General features: G+C 37.4%; 1 protein-coding gene across 1 annotated transcript; it reads left to right on the top strand.

Moving 5' to 3' along the window:
• Positions 1–15,921: 15,921 nt before the first annotated feature.
• FGFBP3 (fibroblast growth factor binding protein 3) lies at positions 15,922–17,736 on the top strand. Its single transcript, XM_053450356.1, has 2 exons — positions 15,922–16,000; positions 16,540–17,736. Exon 2 carries the CDS (start codon positions 16,649–16,651, stop codon positions 17,396–17,398), a length of 750 nt encoding a protein of 249 aa, XP_053306331.1. The 5' UTR covers positions 15,922–16,000; positions 16,540–16,648; the 3' UTR covers positions 17,399–17,736.
• The last annotated feature ends 1,248 nt before the right edge of the window (positions 17,737–18,984 follow it).

Raw genomic sequence — 18,984 nt, forward strand, 5'->3', positions numbered from 1 at the left:
ACCTGTAATTGCATATTGGAGTGGTATAGTATCACCTCCTCTTCCTTGCATCCTATTCTATCATAGTCTGTGATTAGTTGTCTAGGATTGCTGGAAAAGTAGTTTGCTGGCCTGCTGAGTCTGAATTTCATCTCGTCTGACTTCCAGAAGCCGCCTTGGGGGTTAGATGACTATTTGTTGGGGGATTCTGAACTGGGCAGCAACATACTATAGATTCTGCATCTTTGCTTACTTGTTACTGATTGCAGTAGAGGGATAAATTATATTTGAAATACCCTGGGCTGTCTAGTTTTCAAAAATATATGGTTTGATGGGATAAATTGCATTGGCTGGCTTCAAAGATGTCTCAAATACCACATGAGGCAAAAAGCTACTCAATAACTTGCAGAAAAAGCAAAACAACATAAAAACATTGGGTATTTTTACTAGTTTTTGCAGATGAGAAAAATATTATTCAAATAAAAGTGAGAAAAAGTCCTTTTTTTACAAAAAATCACCATATTTTATAATTTTTTATAGTAAATTAGATGATATGATAAAAAATGATATCTAAAGCAAAACAATATATAATGTGTGTGGGTGCACAAAATAAGAACATTACAGCTAAACAGCAACACTGAAAAATGTTTTGACCCAAAGTGTACTATGAAAAAGAAACAGTCTTGTCATTAAGGGGTTAAACATTGGGATTTAATTGTTTGTAGTTTAAATGCTGCCCAGAGATAGACTTGGATCTGATTTCATAAACATTGATTTTTAATTGAACCTTTTGTGAATTGTGAGGAAATGCAACATTACATGTGCTAAATGTGTATGTGTGATAAAACAATTAGAAAACCTGTTTTTACTAGACTTGGGCACCAGGGGGCTCTTCGTGTTCGACTTCGTGCTCGTCTTCGGGAAAAAAAAAATCTTCGTATTCCGCGAATATTCGCCTGGTCCTGTCTTCTCTTCGGGCGAATATTCGTGGACATTCTTCGTGTTCGGTTTTTCTTCGTTTTTTCCGGTTAAGGGGTTAATACGGGGTTAACGCGTACCGCAGCAGCTCTGGCGCCAGGAGTTTAAATGTCCGTATGAGCAACTCTATTGTCGTCTGCATCAACCAATTGGTTGATGCCAGAGGAGGTCCCTGTAGGCGACCAATAGGCTCATTCGCACTGCCCTGTAACCCGTGACGGCGAACCTGTGGATTTCCACTTCCGTGAACTGCCGCGATGCCGCAATGCCAAGGTAAGTTAGAAGGGGAAGGGACCGGGGAGAGTGATAGACGAAGACGATCACGAAGATCTTCGTGGTGTGTGTCTTCGCCTACATTTTACCGCCGCTGTCTTCTCTTCGGTGTGTCTTCGGAACGAACACGAAAACGCACTCTTCGTGTTCGTTTTCATGTTCGCCCGAAGAGGAATGCACAAGTCTAGTTTTTACTAGTATTGTAGTTTTAAAAAACAAACTTTGTAATGCATGCTATGTTTCTCCACTCTTTTAATGAATGTCTTCATAATCCCTTATACTTGATTCTACATATTGTCCACAAACCTCATGTTTCCTTTTGCTAAGAGCAGTTAAGCTTCTGTTAGTAAATGATTTCAAATTCTAATTAGAAACATCTATAAATTATTTTCTACTGAGAAACAGCTATAATTATTGAGCTTAATGTAATTGAATATGGACGGAAAATCTGTAAAGTCATTACACACACCAGGGCATCTAATGTTCTCAACAGGCAATCCTGTTTGATTTTTAAAAAGCTTGTTAACCTCAACAATCTTTTTTTTTCATCATGAAGAATAATACCCACTGAAACATGAAATATTCAGAACGCTAGTACTCAAGAATTAGAAGACCCATCAAGCATTTGTAAATGTTTTTTGCTAGCAGCAAGGCTTGAAAAAGAACGTCATCTAAGACCTTAGATACAGACCACGAGCACAAGGGAGAGCAGGACCCACAAGCAGGACCCACAAGCCCAAGGGAGAACAAAGGGGTGCCAACAACCTTACCAAGCCCTGCAAACCATCAATTAATATTAGGACGTCCGCATTATTGTAATAAAGCCAAGAATGTGTACCATAAAATACTATGTTATGATTAGGTGTTTTGAGCAGGAGCACAATTACCATATCATGTTAACACTGATTTGCAGTTGTTTCATATTTTTTTCTATCTCCCCCTTGCTGACACCTTTCTAAATGTATTTCTTCTTCAGTGCAATTAAATGTGCCCGTTACATAACTGATAATATTGCAATATTTTGACCCCTGTAGCCACTACTCTCTATTAATTGTCTGAGGGCAAAATGGTGGGGGAGAGGACGTCTCCGCCTCCTAAGCCTAAATGGTATTGCTGTATGCACTGTGACCTCTGGAGAGCAAGCACCACTGCAAGATATTTTGCCTCATGTAAGATGGTGGCGTCCTTTAAAAAAAATAAACACGTTTCCGAGAGGGTCTCTTCAGACCTTCCTGAGAACTCTGGAGCCCAGCTTTCTAATCACATGTGATTAGTAAATACATTTAAATATAAATATATATATATATATATATATATATATATATATATTTATATATATATTTATATATATAGTTAAAAAATAACAAAATGAACATGGTAACATGGTAACATATAAAAATAATCAGGGGAACCTTCCAGTTCCAACAAAATGTAAAAAAAAGAAAAAGGCCTGCTATGTTAAATGGCCATGGAGTGTCTAGTTTAAAAAAAATATATGATTTGATAGGTAATTCGAATTCAAAGATGTCTCAAAAACAGGACATGGGCACAGACTGACTAGATTTCCAAAAAACAAACAAATGCAGATCTCTAAATGGTGGTATATATATATATATATACCGTATTTGCTCGATTATAAGACGACCCTGATTATAAGACGACCCCCCAAAATCTAAATATTAATTTAGGAAAAAAACAAAAAGCCTGAATATAAGACTACCCTATAGGAAAAAAAGTTTTACTAGTAAATATTAATTCATGTAAACAATATTTTCATATTTAATAAAAGCTATGATTGAGAAAAATATATATTTTTTTATTTCCTTTTATTTGCCAACCTGCCCCCCCCAGTTATGCACATCTGCCCCCAGGGTTGCCACTCTGCCCCCAGAAATGCATTATACCCCCTATTTGCCACTCTGCCTCCAGAAATGTCTTATACCTTCCTATATGCCACTCTGCCCCATGATATGCCTTTTAATCCCATATATGCCAGAGTGGCATATAGGGGGTTAAAAGGCATATCATGTGGCAGAGTGGCATATAGGGGGTTAAAAGGCATTTCTGGAGTGATATATATGTATATATAAACTGCTAACAGCAATCACACTCCTATCAAGCCAAGGCAGCCAGTACATGCTGGAAACTGAGGATGATAGGAGTGTGAGTACAGCCTCCCTATGCCATGCTACCACCACCCTTACACATCCATACTAACACACACTCATTCACAAACATTTAAATACTCACTCATTCCATTAATCACACATACTTCACACATTAGTCACAAAAAGAATGAGAGAAAGATAAATCATGTCAGAATTTTTTCCACCTTTAATGTGACCTATAACGTGAACAATCTAATTGCAAAACAAACTGAAATCTTTGAGGGGGGTAAAAAAAAAAATCAACCACAATAACCTGGTTGCATAAGTGTGCACACCCTTAAACTAAAACTTTGTTGAAGCACCTTTTGATTTAATTACAGCAATCAGTCTTTTGGGCTAGGAGTCTATTAGCATGGCACATCTTGACATGACAATATTTGCTTTTCTTTGCAAAAGAGCTCCAAATCTGTCAGATTGCACTGCATTTTTTTCTAACTATACTATTGCCACCATATTGCCCTCAGAAATTGGGATCAAAGGATTGTATTTAGGGAAAATATATAATATTATTGTAAATAGATACATAAGCACAAATACTACATGACAGATTGATACACTATAAAACCAGAGGTAAAATGATTTTTTTCTCACAACTGAGATCACATTTTTTCTAAAATGAAATGAACAAAAAAAGTCACAGACTCTGCAGGGTATCAAATGATAACCGACGTCATAGAGCACTCAAAGGATTACATAATTTTTCCATGAAAAGTTTACATTTTAACTGAGAGACATTGTCGTGTAATAAAGTGAATGTATTGAACAGTATCCATAGAAACAGTGCATATGAAATATTATAAAATTCATGATGCCCATGGGTTTCTTTTTGTGTTAGCACCACAATGGAACTAATAATGTTTGCTGCTCAAATCTGATTATAATACAACAATAAAATCAGTACGGGGTAATAAAACAGCAAGGAACTTTAACATTAAGACTAACACCACAAGTGAACGGTAATGAAACACTTTTCTTCTGTAAATATATTTCTTAGCCTTTTTAAAGGTTTGAGATAAAATTATGCATTCATTTTTTTACCTCTGCTCTTCTATAATTTTTAGAGGATGTCCTAATAATACATTTTATAACACATAATACACAAAAGAGTAAATTTACCAGCAAGCCATTTTTGAAACTAATTTGTTTTGTTATGTTATCGTAGAAAGTGATGTGTGTTAAATGTATATAGTGTCTATACACTCACTGGCAACTTTAATAGGTACACCTGTTCAATAGCTTGTTAACACAAATAGCTAATCAGCCAATTTAATGGCAGCAACTCAATGCATTTAGGCATGTAGATGTGGTCAACACAACTTGCTGAAGTTCAAATCGATCATCAGAATGGGGAAGAAAGGGGATTTAAGTGACTTTAAACGTGGCATGGTTGTTGGTGCCAGACGAGTATTTCAAAAAATGCTGACCTACTGGGATCAGTAGATCACAACCATCTCTAGGGTTTAAAGAGAATGGTCTGAAAAAGAGAGAATATCCAGCAAGCGGCAGTTGTGTGGAAGAAAATGCCTTGTTGATGTCAGAGGTCAGAGGAGAATGGGCAGACTGGTTCAAGATGACAGAAAGGTAACAGTTACTCAAATAACCACTCGTTACAAGCAAAGTATGCAGAATGCTATCTCTGAACGCAGAACACGTCGCACCTTGAAGCAGATGGGCTATAGCAGCAGAAGACCACACCGAGTGCAACTCATGTAAACTAAGAACAGGAAACTGAGGCTACAATTCACACAGGCTCACCAAAATTGGACAATGGAAGACTGGAAGAACGTTGCCTGATCTGATGAGTCTCGATTCCAGTTGTGACATTCAGATGGCAGGGTCAGACTTTGGAGTAAACAACATGAAAGCATGGATCTATTCTGCCTTGTATCACCGGTTCAGGCTGGTGGTAGCGGTGTAATGATGTGTGGGACATTTTCTTGGCACACTTTGGGCCCCTTAGTACCAATTGAGCATTGTTTAAATGTGACAGCCTACCTGAGTACTGTTGCTGACCATGTCCATCTCTTTATGACCACAGTGTACCCATCTACTGATGGTTACTTCCAGCAGGATAACGCACCATGTCACAAAGCTCACACCATGGATGTGTAGCCAACAAATCTGCAGCACCTATGTTGATCTACTGTCCAATATTCAAGTAGGGGAGCACTTGGGTAATAGTGACAATATTATGTCTTTTGAAATAAACTCAAGAAAGAAATTGCACATGGGGAATACTAAAACATATAATTTTGAAAGGCCAATTTTAATAAGATAAACTCTTTAGTGGCATAAACTCTTTAGTGAAAAAACACTGAGGAAAAATAGAATATCTTCAAACAAATATTAGAAGGGTACACTTCGCAGTATGTACCATTGGGTAGTAAATATAGAATAAGCAGATTGAAACCAATGTGGCTTAGTGGGGAAGTAAACCAAGAAATTAAACGTAAAGCATTTAAATCAGACAAATCAGAGGCATCCCATATAAGATATAAAGAAGCCCATAATGCATGCAAAAAGGTGATTAGGTGGGCTAAACTAGAAGATAAGAAAGTTTAAATAAGCAGAAACTTTAAATAACTATTTTTCCTCAGTATATATTAAGGAGGAACCTATGGCAATAGATATGCAATAGATAAGCTGCAGCAACTAAGGAAAGTTAATGTCAACAAAGCTCCGAGGTCTGACGGTATTCACCCGCGAGTACTTAAGTAGCTAAATGTGGAAATAAGTGAACCTCTGTTTTTCATCTTCCAGGATTCTTTTCTTTCAGGAATTGTACCAGAGAATTGGAGGAAGGCAGATGTGGTTCCTATATTCAAAAAGGGTTAAAACTCTTTGCCTGGAAATTATAGACCTGTGAGCTTAACTTCTGTGGCTGGGAAAGTATTTGAAGGGTTATTAAGGGATAATAATCAGGAATTCATTGGGAAGAACGGTGTTATTAAAAAAACTAAGCATGGTTTTATGTAACATAGGTGATGTCAAACTTAATTAACTTCTACGAAGATGTAAGTAGAAGAGTAGATCAGGGTGGATGTAATCTACTTGGATTTTGTCAAGGCGTTTGATACGGTTCCACACAATAGGTTAGTATTCAAACTGAAAGAATTTGGTCTAGATGGAAATTCTTGTTCTTGGGTAGAACATTGGCTTAGAGATAGAGTACAGAGAGTTGTCATAAATGGTAAATTTCCAAGCTGGACAAAAGTGGTAAGTGGTGTCCCTCAGGGTTCTGTTCTGGGACCAATTTTATTCAGCATATTTATAAATGACCTGTCAATAGGCGTTGGAAATCATGTTTCCGTGTTTGCAGATGACACTAAACCCTGTAAAGTAATAAAATGTGAGCAGGATATTAGTTTGCTGCAGAGGGATTTAGATAGACTGGGGGACTGGGCACACAAATGGCAGATGAAATTTAATGCAGATAAATGTAAAGTTATGCACGTCGGGGTAGGGAATGCACAAGCAACTTACACCCTAAACAGTAGTGAATTAGGGATTACAACAAATGAGAAGGATTTGGGAATTGTTAGACAGCAAACTAGGCAACAATGTGCAATGGCAGTCAGCAGTTGCTAAAGCCAGTAAGGTATTGTCGTGTATAATAAGGGGCATCAATTTGTGGGATAAAAATATAATTTTGCCTCTTTATGAATCAATGGTAAGACCACACCTTGAATATGCTGTGCCATTTTGGCCACCTATTCTAAAGAAGGACATTATAGCACTAGGGAAATAAATAATATAATAATAACAGTACCATTGGTTCTTTTTTATGCCTTCTAATTATTATAATTATTATCATCATCATTTACTCTGGAGACCAGACTGGTTACCCATCTTGTAACTGGATATTAGCAAGAGGCAACGATGGCTGAGATGGTTGAGATAGAGCGGTAAGCCTGGTTTCTGGTTACAACCATACATTAAATAGATGCACTCTAACCCCATTTGCTGATGCACTCATACTAACAGCATTGACTAACTCACACTCTAATACCATACAGTAGCACGCACACATATGCGTGTGGATAATACCCTGATCAAAATCTTTTTTCCAGCTTATCAGGGTGCAGCTTAAGTATGTAACTCCCTGAAGAAGTCCATGTTGATTTATGACAATGGAATCCATATTGTGCTAGGATGACTCATGTCCAAAATCAAAGACTAGTGAGGATAAAATTTATTTGTATAATGTACTTGGTCTTTTTTTGTTAAGCAATATTAAGAGCTTCATGAATGAGTCATGTTAACCCAGTTTTACAAAGGGATTTGTACAAAGATTCAATGCAGATGCTTCTCTGGTTTTAAACTTAGCAGGAAACCATTTCTTTTTCTACAATTTATTGGTCTAAGGAAAAAGATATTTGAAGGCAGCTGTGTTCTATCATACCTCAATATAGCTAAAATGAAGAAATTATATATATATATATATATATATATATATATATATATATATATATATATAATTCTCAAAAAGACAGATTTTTTCTTTTGTAATTATTATTATTCACATGTTAACTCACATAATGACACCTACCAGCGACGGTTGGTGGTTTTGATTTCCTTCCAATGTAACTTCAGGGTTTATATATTAAAATGTCCTTGTGCCAAATTTGGAAGTGGTTTTCGCATCATATCAGCTACTGGAATGTGTTTGCTGATTAGACCATTGATTGATAAGATCACTTTTAAAACAACGTACTAAAATAACTTTTTATGTAAAACCCCAGGCTTTTGTTTTGCCTTACCAGTGGATTACATGAGTTTTTTTAAGATCTTCTCAGGACAGCAATGAAGGACCAATCGTTGTCAGACACAGATACTACAATGGTTGGGAAGAACTGTGGAATGGAGTTGAGGCAGGGCCTTAAATAAAAACCACAGGGTCCCAATGCAAAAATTGCACACAGTGCCACCTTTTCTCCTAAGTACCGTATATTCCGGCGTATAAGACAACTTTTTAACCCCAGAAAATCTTCCCAAAAGTCGGGGGTCGTCTTATACGCCGGGTACTAACCGAGTACCGGGTACTTACCGAGCCGGAGAGTCCCACGAAGCCACGAATCTCTAGGGGAGGGGCGAGTGGAGAAGCCGCCTCCCCTTGGCCGGTCTTCAGGGCCGCGCCGAGGTAGGTGCAAGATGGTGATCTCCCCAACTAGCCCTGATCAGCAGGGCTGGTTGGGGAGATCACGACCTCCCTCTAACTAGCCCAACATTACGGAGCTCGAGGTCTGGCACTTCAGACCTCAGCTTCCCTGCTCCCTAATCACTACGCGACGGCTATTGATGCCGAGCGCAGTGATGACGTCATGTCCCGGCGCTCGGCATCAATTGCCGGCGCGTAGTGATGAGGGAGCAGTAAAGCAGAGGTCTGAAATGACAGACCTCGCGCTCCCACAACTGGATGGAAGAAAGAAGATAGAAGATGAAAAAGGTAAGAGATGGGGAGAAAGGGGTGCAAGTGCAGTGTATGTGTATATATGTTGGTGTGAGATGGTCAGTGTATGTGTATGGTCAGGTGTGTGTAAGAGCAGTGTAGGTATTTGTGTGTTTGTAAGCTGGCATGTGTATATAAGTATATATATATATGTGTGTATATATATATATATATATATATATAGACGTGTGTGTGTGTATATATAAATACGTACATGTATATATGTATATATACACGTATGTGTGTATATATATATATATATATATATATATATATGTATATACACATGTATATATGTATATATACACGTATGTGTATATATATATATATATATATATATATATATACACATGTATATATATATATATGTGTGTGTGTAAAGGCAGGGGTGTGTGGTGAGGGCAGTGTATAAATGTGTATGTATGGGCAGGCGTGTGTGAGTATGTGTAGCTATATATATATATATATATATATATATGTGTGTGTGTGTAAGGGCACTGTATGTATGTATATGTCTGTATAACAACCAGCCAATCACCGGTAAGGTACATCGCTTGCCGTGATTGGCTGGTTGTTGTATGCTGGGTAGAGGGGTAGTCTTATACGGCGAGTATAGCCCAAACTCTATATTTTAAGTGGAAAAGTTGGGGGTCGTCTTATACGCCCAGTCGTCTTATACGCCGGAATATACAGTAGTTTATCAGTGCCATCCTAACCCCCAGACAGCCTGACAGTGCCATCTTTGCCACTTGCCCCCTCCACCATACACTCTGGAACACATATGTTAACACAAAATATACAAATTTATACATGCTAACACACATACACATGCTTACTAACACACACATACACACTCATAACGCACACTCTCACACCACTTACATTTACATTCATGCTCACACACAAACACAACACATACACATTCATACTAACACACAAACACACACTCATGCTAACACACACTTACACATACACATCTATGCTAACACACAAATACTTACATATTTATGCTCATACATACAAACGATTTCACATACAGATTTATGTTAACACACACTTAAACATACACCTTCACGCTCATATACACTTAGATAGATATTCATGCTTACATGCACTTATACATAGATGTTCATGCTCACATACAATTATACATAGACATTCATGCATACACATTCATGCTCACATACATATAAACATACATACCCCCTCCGACCAGTACCCCCTTACCTCTCTTCCAGCTTTCAGTCGGATGGTTGCACACTGTCTAAGCAGCCCCATTGTTTACTGCGGGGTCACATAATGTGCATCACGCATTCCTTTTAAAGCAGCCATCCTATGCAGACATAAAGATGCAGAAGTTTCTGGTCTAGACTTCCTTACTTATCCATTCAGACTTGGATTTTGTTTTTATTTAATGCAGGATTGGTAAAATTTCCAGCTTTTTGGTAAAATGTTTTGAATTTCAGTTAAGATGCAGAATGTCATTATCAAGTTAACAGATACATTTTTTTATTCATACTTACAGAAGATGACAGACTATTCACATTATTCACCATTTAAAATGTATTTTCTTCTGCTAAAACATTTCCAAGGCTGCACAACCTCATTGAGTTCTTATCAAGTACGTGTAATGTCACTGTGAAAAGAAATCATTTAGGAGACATCTTTTAGTAACTTTTAGCACAGGTCATGTTAGCCATTGCATTAAACAAATCACCAATGCAAAATTAATTATTGCCAATTTCAAATATAGATTCATAACACAACACTGGCTGGTTAAAGAAATGTTCACGCCATTCAATTAATACAGTCACTTTTTATTTAAAAATGTAACGCTCTTTTTCCTGTCACTGGCAGAAGCAACGTTCATGAGACCACCTACTCTAGACCAAACACATCTGATGGCTTTGACAAAATGGGAACACTTACAGAAATTGAGGACACTTACAGAAATGGGAACACTTACAGAAATTGCACATAGCCAGTGCTCAGCTACTGACTGTGTTCATTTGTTACATGCTTTATTCTATGCATACAGTTATAAAAGTAAAAAGTGAAATAAAAAGGTCACTACCACTATGTAGAAGCCCCACATTCCAAACAACTAAAGACTGTCAGAAGTAGGGCTCTTATCCGTGAGATAAGAGGGGCAGCTGCCCCATGGGCAGCAAGGTCAGGGGCACACTTTAGCCATCTGGTGGCAGTGTACCTGTGACCCCTTCCACTTTGAGAAGTGGATGTGAAGTAACTGTGACTCTTTGACTATACCACAGGCATTAGGAGCATTAGTTACTGCTTCGCTCTGAAGCCTTTCTCCTGAATTTACCAAAAAAGTGTGATCATTCAGTTTTATGCCCTGCCAAGCATAAAGGGGCTTTTTAGCCTCCACCTATAAAAAGTAGATTTGTAATTCTTAGAAATTAAAGGAATCACACCAATATGCCAGGTGAAGATGCCACCACAAGAAAGGCGAGTATCTCTTCCAGAGACCAAAAACACAATCCAAATATGCCATTATAACTCTTATATTTTCTGTGAGTAAATCGTGTTTGAATGTGCTCTGCAAGCAATCTACTCGTTCCTCTTACCATAACAATTCTGCCATTCAAATAATGTACATAAAGGTTAAATGTTGAAAAAGCCATTATCTTGGTTTTGAACTAGGTTTTCAAAATAGGGCACTTGTGTGAATAAGAACCAATTTCTAGCGACTAAATTGAAGATTGCATTGGTCTCATTTCAAATGTAGGATGTTCTTTTGGCCATTAAACGTGATTGTAGTAGTCTCAAGAGGGTAGAAATATGGAGACTGGATTATATGCTAGTGATTACAAGTGAGTTATTGTCAGCGGAAAAAAAATCACCTCTGCCCGATATCATCAGTGTTTTCATATCCCAATAATTTATGTCGCCAGAATCATGTCTTTTTCTAACTGTAATTTTCACCTCTGTCACACAATTTAACATGTTTATTTTAAGAGACTATGGATATTTAATCACATTTACATTTAAACACAACTTTAGTTTGTCATGCCAGTCACTTTACAGTGCATAAAAACAACAGATGGATAGGGTTACAATTCTAATTAATAATCTATTGCTGCTTAGTACTCTTTGTTAGTTAACTATCCGCACGTCTAAAATATAACCTCATAATCTCAGTAGGGTATTGCTGTAAAATATTTGAATAACGGACAATTAAGTCATTTTGTGTTGTATTTAACAGAAGTAAGTTTGTTTGCCATAGGCAGAATTAGCACAGTTGTGGTTTCAGCTAGACTTGGGTGCCGGCCAACTCTTTGCGTTTGAAAAAAATCTTCGTATTCCATGAATATTTGCCCATTCCTGTGTTCGGTTCGGGTGAATATTCAGGCACATTCTTTTCTAAGGTCCGTACGACAACTCCATTGGTAGCCGGCAGGGGCCTCCCCTGCCGTGGACCAATGAAGTGCAGCTGCTCTTCATTGGTTGATGTCAGATCAGCCCCCTGCATACCCCGAAACATCTACAGGACCCGCTTGCATGCCATGTACTGTTAAATGTGTGGATTTTCACTTTTGCATACAATCCTTGAGTGCTGTGGCCTTTCCGTTTGTTGTTCTATGTTGCACACCACTTGGAGCAGTGGTGTTTGGACCTATAGCTGCATGAGACTACACACTCTTTATACAGGTACATTTTGTACATACCCTACAACTACAATTTTGTGCTCTCTGTATCAGGTGAAGGGTAAATCTTAGAGGTAATCTTCCAAGTCTCTTGCAAGGATGTGAGTGCATGTGGCTTTATTCATGTCTGTATAATCCAGTTAAACCTTAAATCAACTTTTTCAGTTAATAGACCCATTAGAGCAATGTGATTGCATTGTACAGTCAAACATGTATTTCTCTGTAAAATGTTCACTGAAAAAAAAACCAAAATAAAAAACAACAAAATCCATGATGTATTTTACAGCAAATAACAGCAAAAATATATTTATGTTGAAATGTACTGATCTCTATAAAAATATTTTGTAATGATCTTTTATTTCTTTAGACAATGTCCTGTTTTCATTTTTCGTTTCAGATAAATCAATATACAGTTTGTGACCAAATGCTTTTTTGAAACAAAATAGGAAAGTCAAAAGTAATCTGCGTTCTGAAAACATGAGAGAAGGAAAGTCATAATGACACCAATGCTCCTAGTCGCACTAAAACTGCTGCAGTAATAGCTTTGTACCCTTTTCCCTTCTTCTCATGATTTGTAGTTTCAGATCATACCCAATAGTAATTATTCATGACAGGACAATGTTAAGATTAGACTCGTGCATTCGTCTTCGGGCGAACATGAAAACGAACACGAGGAGTGCGTTTTCGTGTTCGTTCCGAAGACACGAAGAAGAGAAGAGAGCGGCGGTAAAACGTAGACGAAGATGAAGACACACACCACGAAGATCTTCGTGATCGTCTTCGCCTTTGTCTACTAATCTTCCCCATCTAACTTACCTTATCTTCGCGGCATCGCAAGAATTGACAGAAGCGGAAATCTGTAGGTTCGCTGTCAGGGGTTACAGGGCAGTGCGAGTGAGCCTATTGGTCGCCTGCAGGGACCTCCTCTGACGTCAACCAATTGGTTGATGCCAGAGGATGACCCTGCAGGTGACCAATAGGCTCACTCGCACGGCCTTTTTAACTCCTGACAGCGAACCTACGGATTTCTGCCCTGCGATGCTGCTTTAAATAACGGGAGCAGAAATCCGTAGGTTAAAGGGCCGTGCAAGCGACCAATAGGCTCAATAGGCCCACTGGTTGCAGAAATAAATAAAACAACCTGGGACCCTGCTGCAACAGTTAAATGTCCGTACCAGCGACCAACAAAGTCGGGCAGAATGCTGCCATCTATTGGTAAGATACATTGAGTAGCATAATAACTTTGGATTTCAAGCATATGGAACAATGCTACTCAATGTATCTTACCAATAGATGGCAGCATTCTGCCCGAAGATATATTAGCCATATATGGTAGTGTGCTCATTGGTTGCCAGCAGGGGGCTCCCTGCTGGCGACCAATAGAGTTGCTCATACAGACATTTAAACTCCTGGCACCAGAGCTGCTGCGGTGCTCTTAATCTCAGCTCGTTACCTGTATGAAAGACACCTGGGAGCCAGACATCTTGCTGATTTATAGGGGATCAAATACTAAATACCTACCATTAAATTAAAGAGTGATCATATCTTTGTCAGTACAACGTACAAAATCAGCAGGGGATCAAATATTTTTTCCCCTTCACTGAAAATCTTTTTAAGGTCTCAACAAAAACTTCCTTCTTAAGTCCCCATTAAAAGGCATCTAAATTTCCACGAGGATGTATTCTTCCTCTAGCTTTTAAAATGTAAGTTAATAATTTCCCAAAATATAAAGGGATATTATGTTGACCTCTTATTTAACCTCTGGCTTCTTATAGGACACTTAGCTGTTATAATATGCATTCCAAATATTGAAACATTTCCTTATCATTCATCAGATAGATGTTTTGTTTGATTAATTGCTCTCCAGGTAATACTGGCGGAGATAAAGTTTAGCAATGATGTATTAAGTATAAAAGATCTTTATAAATCATGCAAAAAGTTAGCGACTTGACCACCCCTGCTGCATTGGCTAATTTATAGTATTCATTTATAGTTATAACTTGCATACATGAGGACTCTGCTGGAATTTGAATAAATTAGGGAACATTAAGGCAGCAGCAACTGGGAATGTCTTCCAATGAAGTAAGAAATAGATACATATACTTGTTGAGAATCAGTATAATTATTAGGCTTTCTGTGACCTTTTGTGTTTTTCTATAGATGCTTAGATTTAGGATACCCTATGTCTATCCCATGCATGACCAGTGAAGGTGTCACCTTTACTAAGTAGAGAGATACATGTGAGTAGCTTTAACTATGCATACAATATATTCCACCGAGTTTTCTTTATAAGAAGGGCTAAGATGACCTATGTAATGCCAAAAATCTGTAAGAATGAGGTATTCATTTCACTTAAGGCCACCTCAGCCATTCCTGTAGAAAAAAAAGTGCCAACTCCTCAACTCAGCAACAGCAGCTTGTAATTTACCATTTTTAGTAAAAATACCTCTATTTTGAAATGTGGAAGTACAAGACATTACACGAAAATTAAAGAAAATGGACATATATATGTTATTTATGGTCTAGATGATATTGTTACTGTTAACCACGAGGGGGCGGTATAGAGAAGAATTTGTGTATCTTAGCTGCGGAAACATGCAGTCTCTCTATGTAGTCATCACATGTGGGAGTGGATTTCAAACTGATTGATATTACTCACCCTGCCTCCAGCAGAAACACGTATATGCAACAGGGTGGACTTTATAGAAAACATAGAATTTATTGGAAAATAACAACCATTGGGCCCATCTACTCTGCCCATTTTTCAAATGATGAATTGCAACTTATTGTTTCAAATAGCATTCAACAACAACAACAATAATAATGATACATTTTACAGTACCAGCAACGTTCGGAGAGCCCTGCAAGAAGATTTATATTTCCTCACTGTACTTCTTTTCATGTTTCTGTTTTCATGTGACCCAGCATTGCCTTAATATAGAGAGATCGGAATTGAATTCTGTAATAAACACATTTATATAGTATCCTATATTAAAGAAAAAAATAGCTCACTAGCAGGTTAACTAAGTGAACTTCATTGCTGAGCATGATAATGATAATACATTTTTATCAAAAAGTGTGCTGTGTGGTTAAACCCTAACAACGAAGGCAAGAATGTGGAAATTACATCTTTAGTAAGCTTGCGAGCCGGGCTCTCTCCACCTAATGTATCGATTTGTCTTAGTGTGTCAGTTCTCGTCATATCCCTTGAATATATGTATTGTATTTAGCGCTGCGTAAATTGTTGGCGCTATATGAATAAAAGATAATAATAATAATAGGCATAACACATCAAGCTACGCATTTCCATTTCACTAAATTAGAGTTTTGAGACATTTCAAGCGATGCAGGGAGGGGCAAGGAGTCTGTGTGGCCCCTCCTGTCCACATGAAAACACAAGATCCCATTGCACCCTTTAAAAGCTTTATCCACATTATCCACACGCTGATTTTCCCTGTGGTGCACTTCACCTTTCAACCAGTCTGGTAAGACCATTTAAACTGGCTTTGAGTCTGTTATTTTGGGATCTTTGTATTTACAAATACAGCTTTGCAGTGTGTGGATTTTTTTATATATATATATAAACTTGAAAACTTTTGTGTGAATTTGCGTTCAATAAGTATGATAGGGAGAGAATAAATATTTCTGCAGTTAAAATGAATTCAATCAAAAACATGGAAATACTGAAATCTAATAGTTGACTACTGAATATTTGCGATATCAGAAAAAAGCTTTATGATATTAACTATATAATGTTTATTTTTTTTCTTACAAATGCAAATGTTATCTCTTCTTTTTGAGCACCATATTATTTGCATGATGGATTTGCTAAAATAGAATCTTGTGGGTTTTTTTAATTCTAGGTTTTTAATATTATTATGTTTACGTTTCGGTAGTGGTTAATTTAATTAACTACAGTATGGTGTATTCTATGTATTTGCCAGTAATTGAATCATGTTTCACAACCAACTTTTGAATAATTGAGGAAGTTTTGACTCACTGTTTCTTTATTTGTCTGCTCCAGACTCTTAGGAATTTGGAATGCCAAGCACTTTCTGCTCCAACGCTTGTACACATTACTAATGCTTGAAAGCCCCCAAGTTCTAAGCCATCAGCAATACTGACCTAATGAGATGAGGCTTCCCTGTTTAATTTCATTTGTTATTTTAGTCAACTGCCTGGACATTTTTCAGAGTGCATTTGGCAAAGATGAGAAACCAGCTGGTAAAAGAGGCGAGAAACAAACATTTGCACGGTCAGGGCAGTTTTTAACAAAACACCGCCATGAGTGTACCTGGGAGATTGTTGGAGACCTTACAGTGAGCCTTTCTCTAAGCTGTGATGACAAAGTGAATAGCAGCTACAGATGCTCCTATGAAGGTGAACCACACAAGTGTCCCTCATACAGCCTGAAAGCCAAACAGTATTGGAAACAAATACTTGGGAAATTTAAGAAATCGAAGAATGTGTGTGAAGAAAAGAGCTTAAAGTCACGAATATGTAAAAAGGCTGCTGCTGTGGAGTCACAGCTTGTCAGAGTTGATGGGGATGCAGTTGATGATAGGTTAATAGATAACAGCAAAGCCAAAGGGAAGAGTCGATCGAAAGACTCTAGAAAAGGTCCAGAAGAAAGCCCAAGCACGCCTGACATAAATGAAAATGTTGGAGCAGAAAAGAAAAGCAACAAAAAAACAAGAAAGCCAAGCACAACATTTAGTAAGGAGGCAGATCCTTCCAGCCCACCATCAGTCCCTGACCTGATACCTACAGCAAGAGCAGTTAATGATGATATTGTAGAGTTGAATGAGGACCTTGCAGAAACCTACTGTTCAGAGAACTGGCAATCCATGTGTTCCTTCTTTGTGAATTTCTGGAATGGCTAAATCAAATAACATTATATGATACAACTGTGTTGGATATAACAAAAAGGCACTAACACTGGAATTGTTTGTTTCAATCCTTTGGGCCGGTCGACACTTAACATGACTTACAAAACCCTAGTGTTAAACAAGCGGAGACTTGTCTGCTGATATTATGATTTCAGGCATTATATGATCTGTTTCATCTTAAGACATTGTTATTAATAAAAACGACTGTGAATTAAAACTTATTTTTGTATACCTTGTTCTACTAGATTGTTTTTTTGTTATTATTAATTCAATTACATTTTCCTTTGTGAGTTTTGTAACTTCTTGATAAATCAATAAAGAATCTTTTTAGATATCTGGTTGTTATTTCTCATATAATGAGCATAATACATGTGCTATTAAATGAATACATTATAAACCCATATATATCATTATAAGTTCTACTTTCTCTAGAAAGGCATTACAATTTTAAGTCTTTAATAATATTGTAATATGCATTTAGTAAAAATATAATAAATACAATTTGAGTTGTTGAAGATTGTTTGGTGGTATATGGATATTCATTTGCAATTCTCTCTCCTCTAAACATAAGAAAATTGTAGTAATTGGAAAAAGCGCTTTTAACATGCAGTGATGTCATTATATCTGTGTCTCCTCTACATTCCTTCTAAGTAAAACATGATAATCAAAGGGCAAAACGCCATCATAAAAGCAAAGCAACACAAAAAACATGCCGTAATGATTATTTGTCCATCTTAAATAATAAAAAAGTTGGAAAACAGAAACTGGAAAAATAATAAGTGGAACAATTGGACTCCTTTAAGCTACTTGAGGAATATGTATATGACCAGTCTGTAGGAGGGATAACGAAAGTGATAACATGTCCATATTTGCCAAAAACAATAACGGTAGCACTTGCTCCCTCCCAGCTCAAGAGTTGGGACATGAAACATCCCCTTTCCTTCCAAATATCTTATTGAATTTTAGCACAATCAACTTCCCGGTAGTCCGAGAAACTTAATTAGGTATATAACTTAACAACATTGTCCTTTTACATATTTATGTTTCTAGAACCTACATAGATTAGGACAATTGTGTTATGCTAAGTGCGGTAAGGTGCACCCAATGTATGCAGATAACAACCATCACATGCAAAACTCATGTAAACAATCAAGCCATCAGCCACACAGCACTAATTTGACATACGGTACCCACTGGCCATCTACATGGAACCCATATCCCTTGGCAGACTAGCAGTTTTCAATCCAAGAAAGATTGCAATCCTAACTAATTAATCATGATTTGAGCCAAAACCATATTTTATATATAGTATGCAAGAAGGTCAATGGAAAATGGGTCAACCCTAAGAGGGAGTGAATAGATTGAAAAGTAAGGGTGCACAGGAAGAATGCAGCCAAGACTGAAACGATGACTATACCAGCCATAACTCCACTGAGATAACCCATTTCACCTGCTTACACTCCCCAAACTAGATGGAACCCATATAACATACATCATATCTGGGGCAAATCCAGGTCCCTACACAGTCCCTACACACAAAGAATGCAGGAGAACATTATCTTCTTTCCAAAATGCTGCAA

Source organism: Spea bombifrons, chromosome 11, assembly GCF_027358695.1.
Source record: "Spea bombifrons isolate aSpeBom1 chromosome 11, aSpeBom1.2.pri, whole genome shotgun sequence".
NCBI lineage: Eukaryota > Metazoa > Chordata > Amphibia > Anura > Pelobatidae > Spea > Spea bombifrons.

Excerpts from the sequence above, each read along its gene's own strand:
- FGFBP3 (XM_053450356.1), top strand. The coding sequence starts at position 16,649 with ATGAGGCTTCCCTGTTTAATTTCATTTGTTATTTTAGTCAACTGCCTG.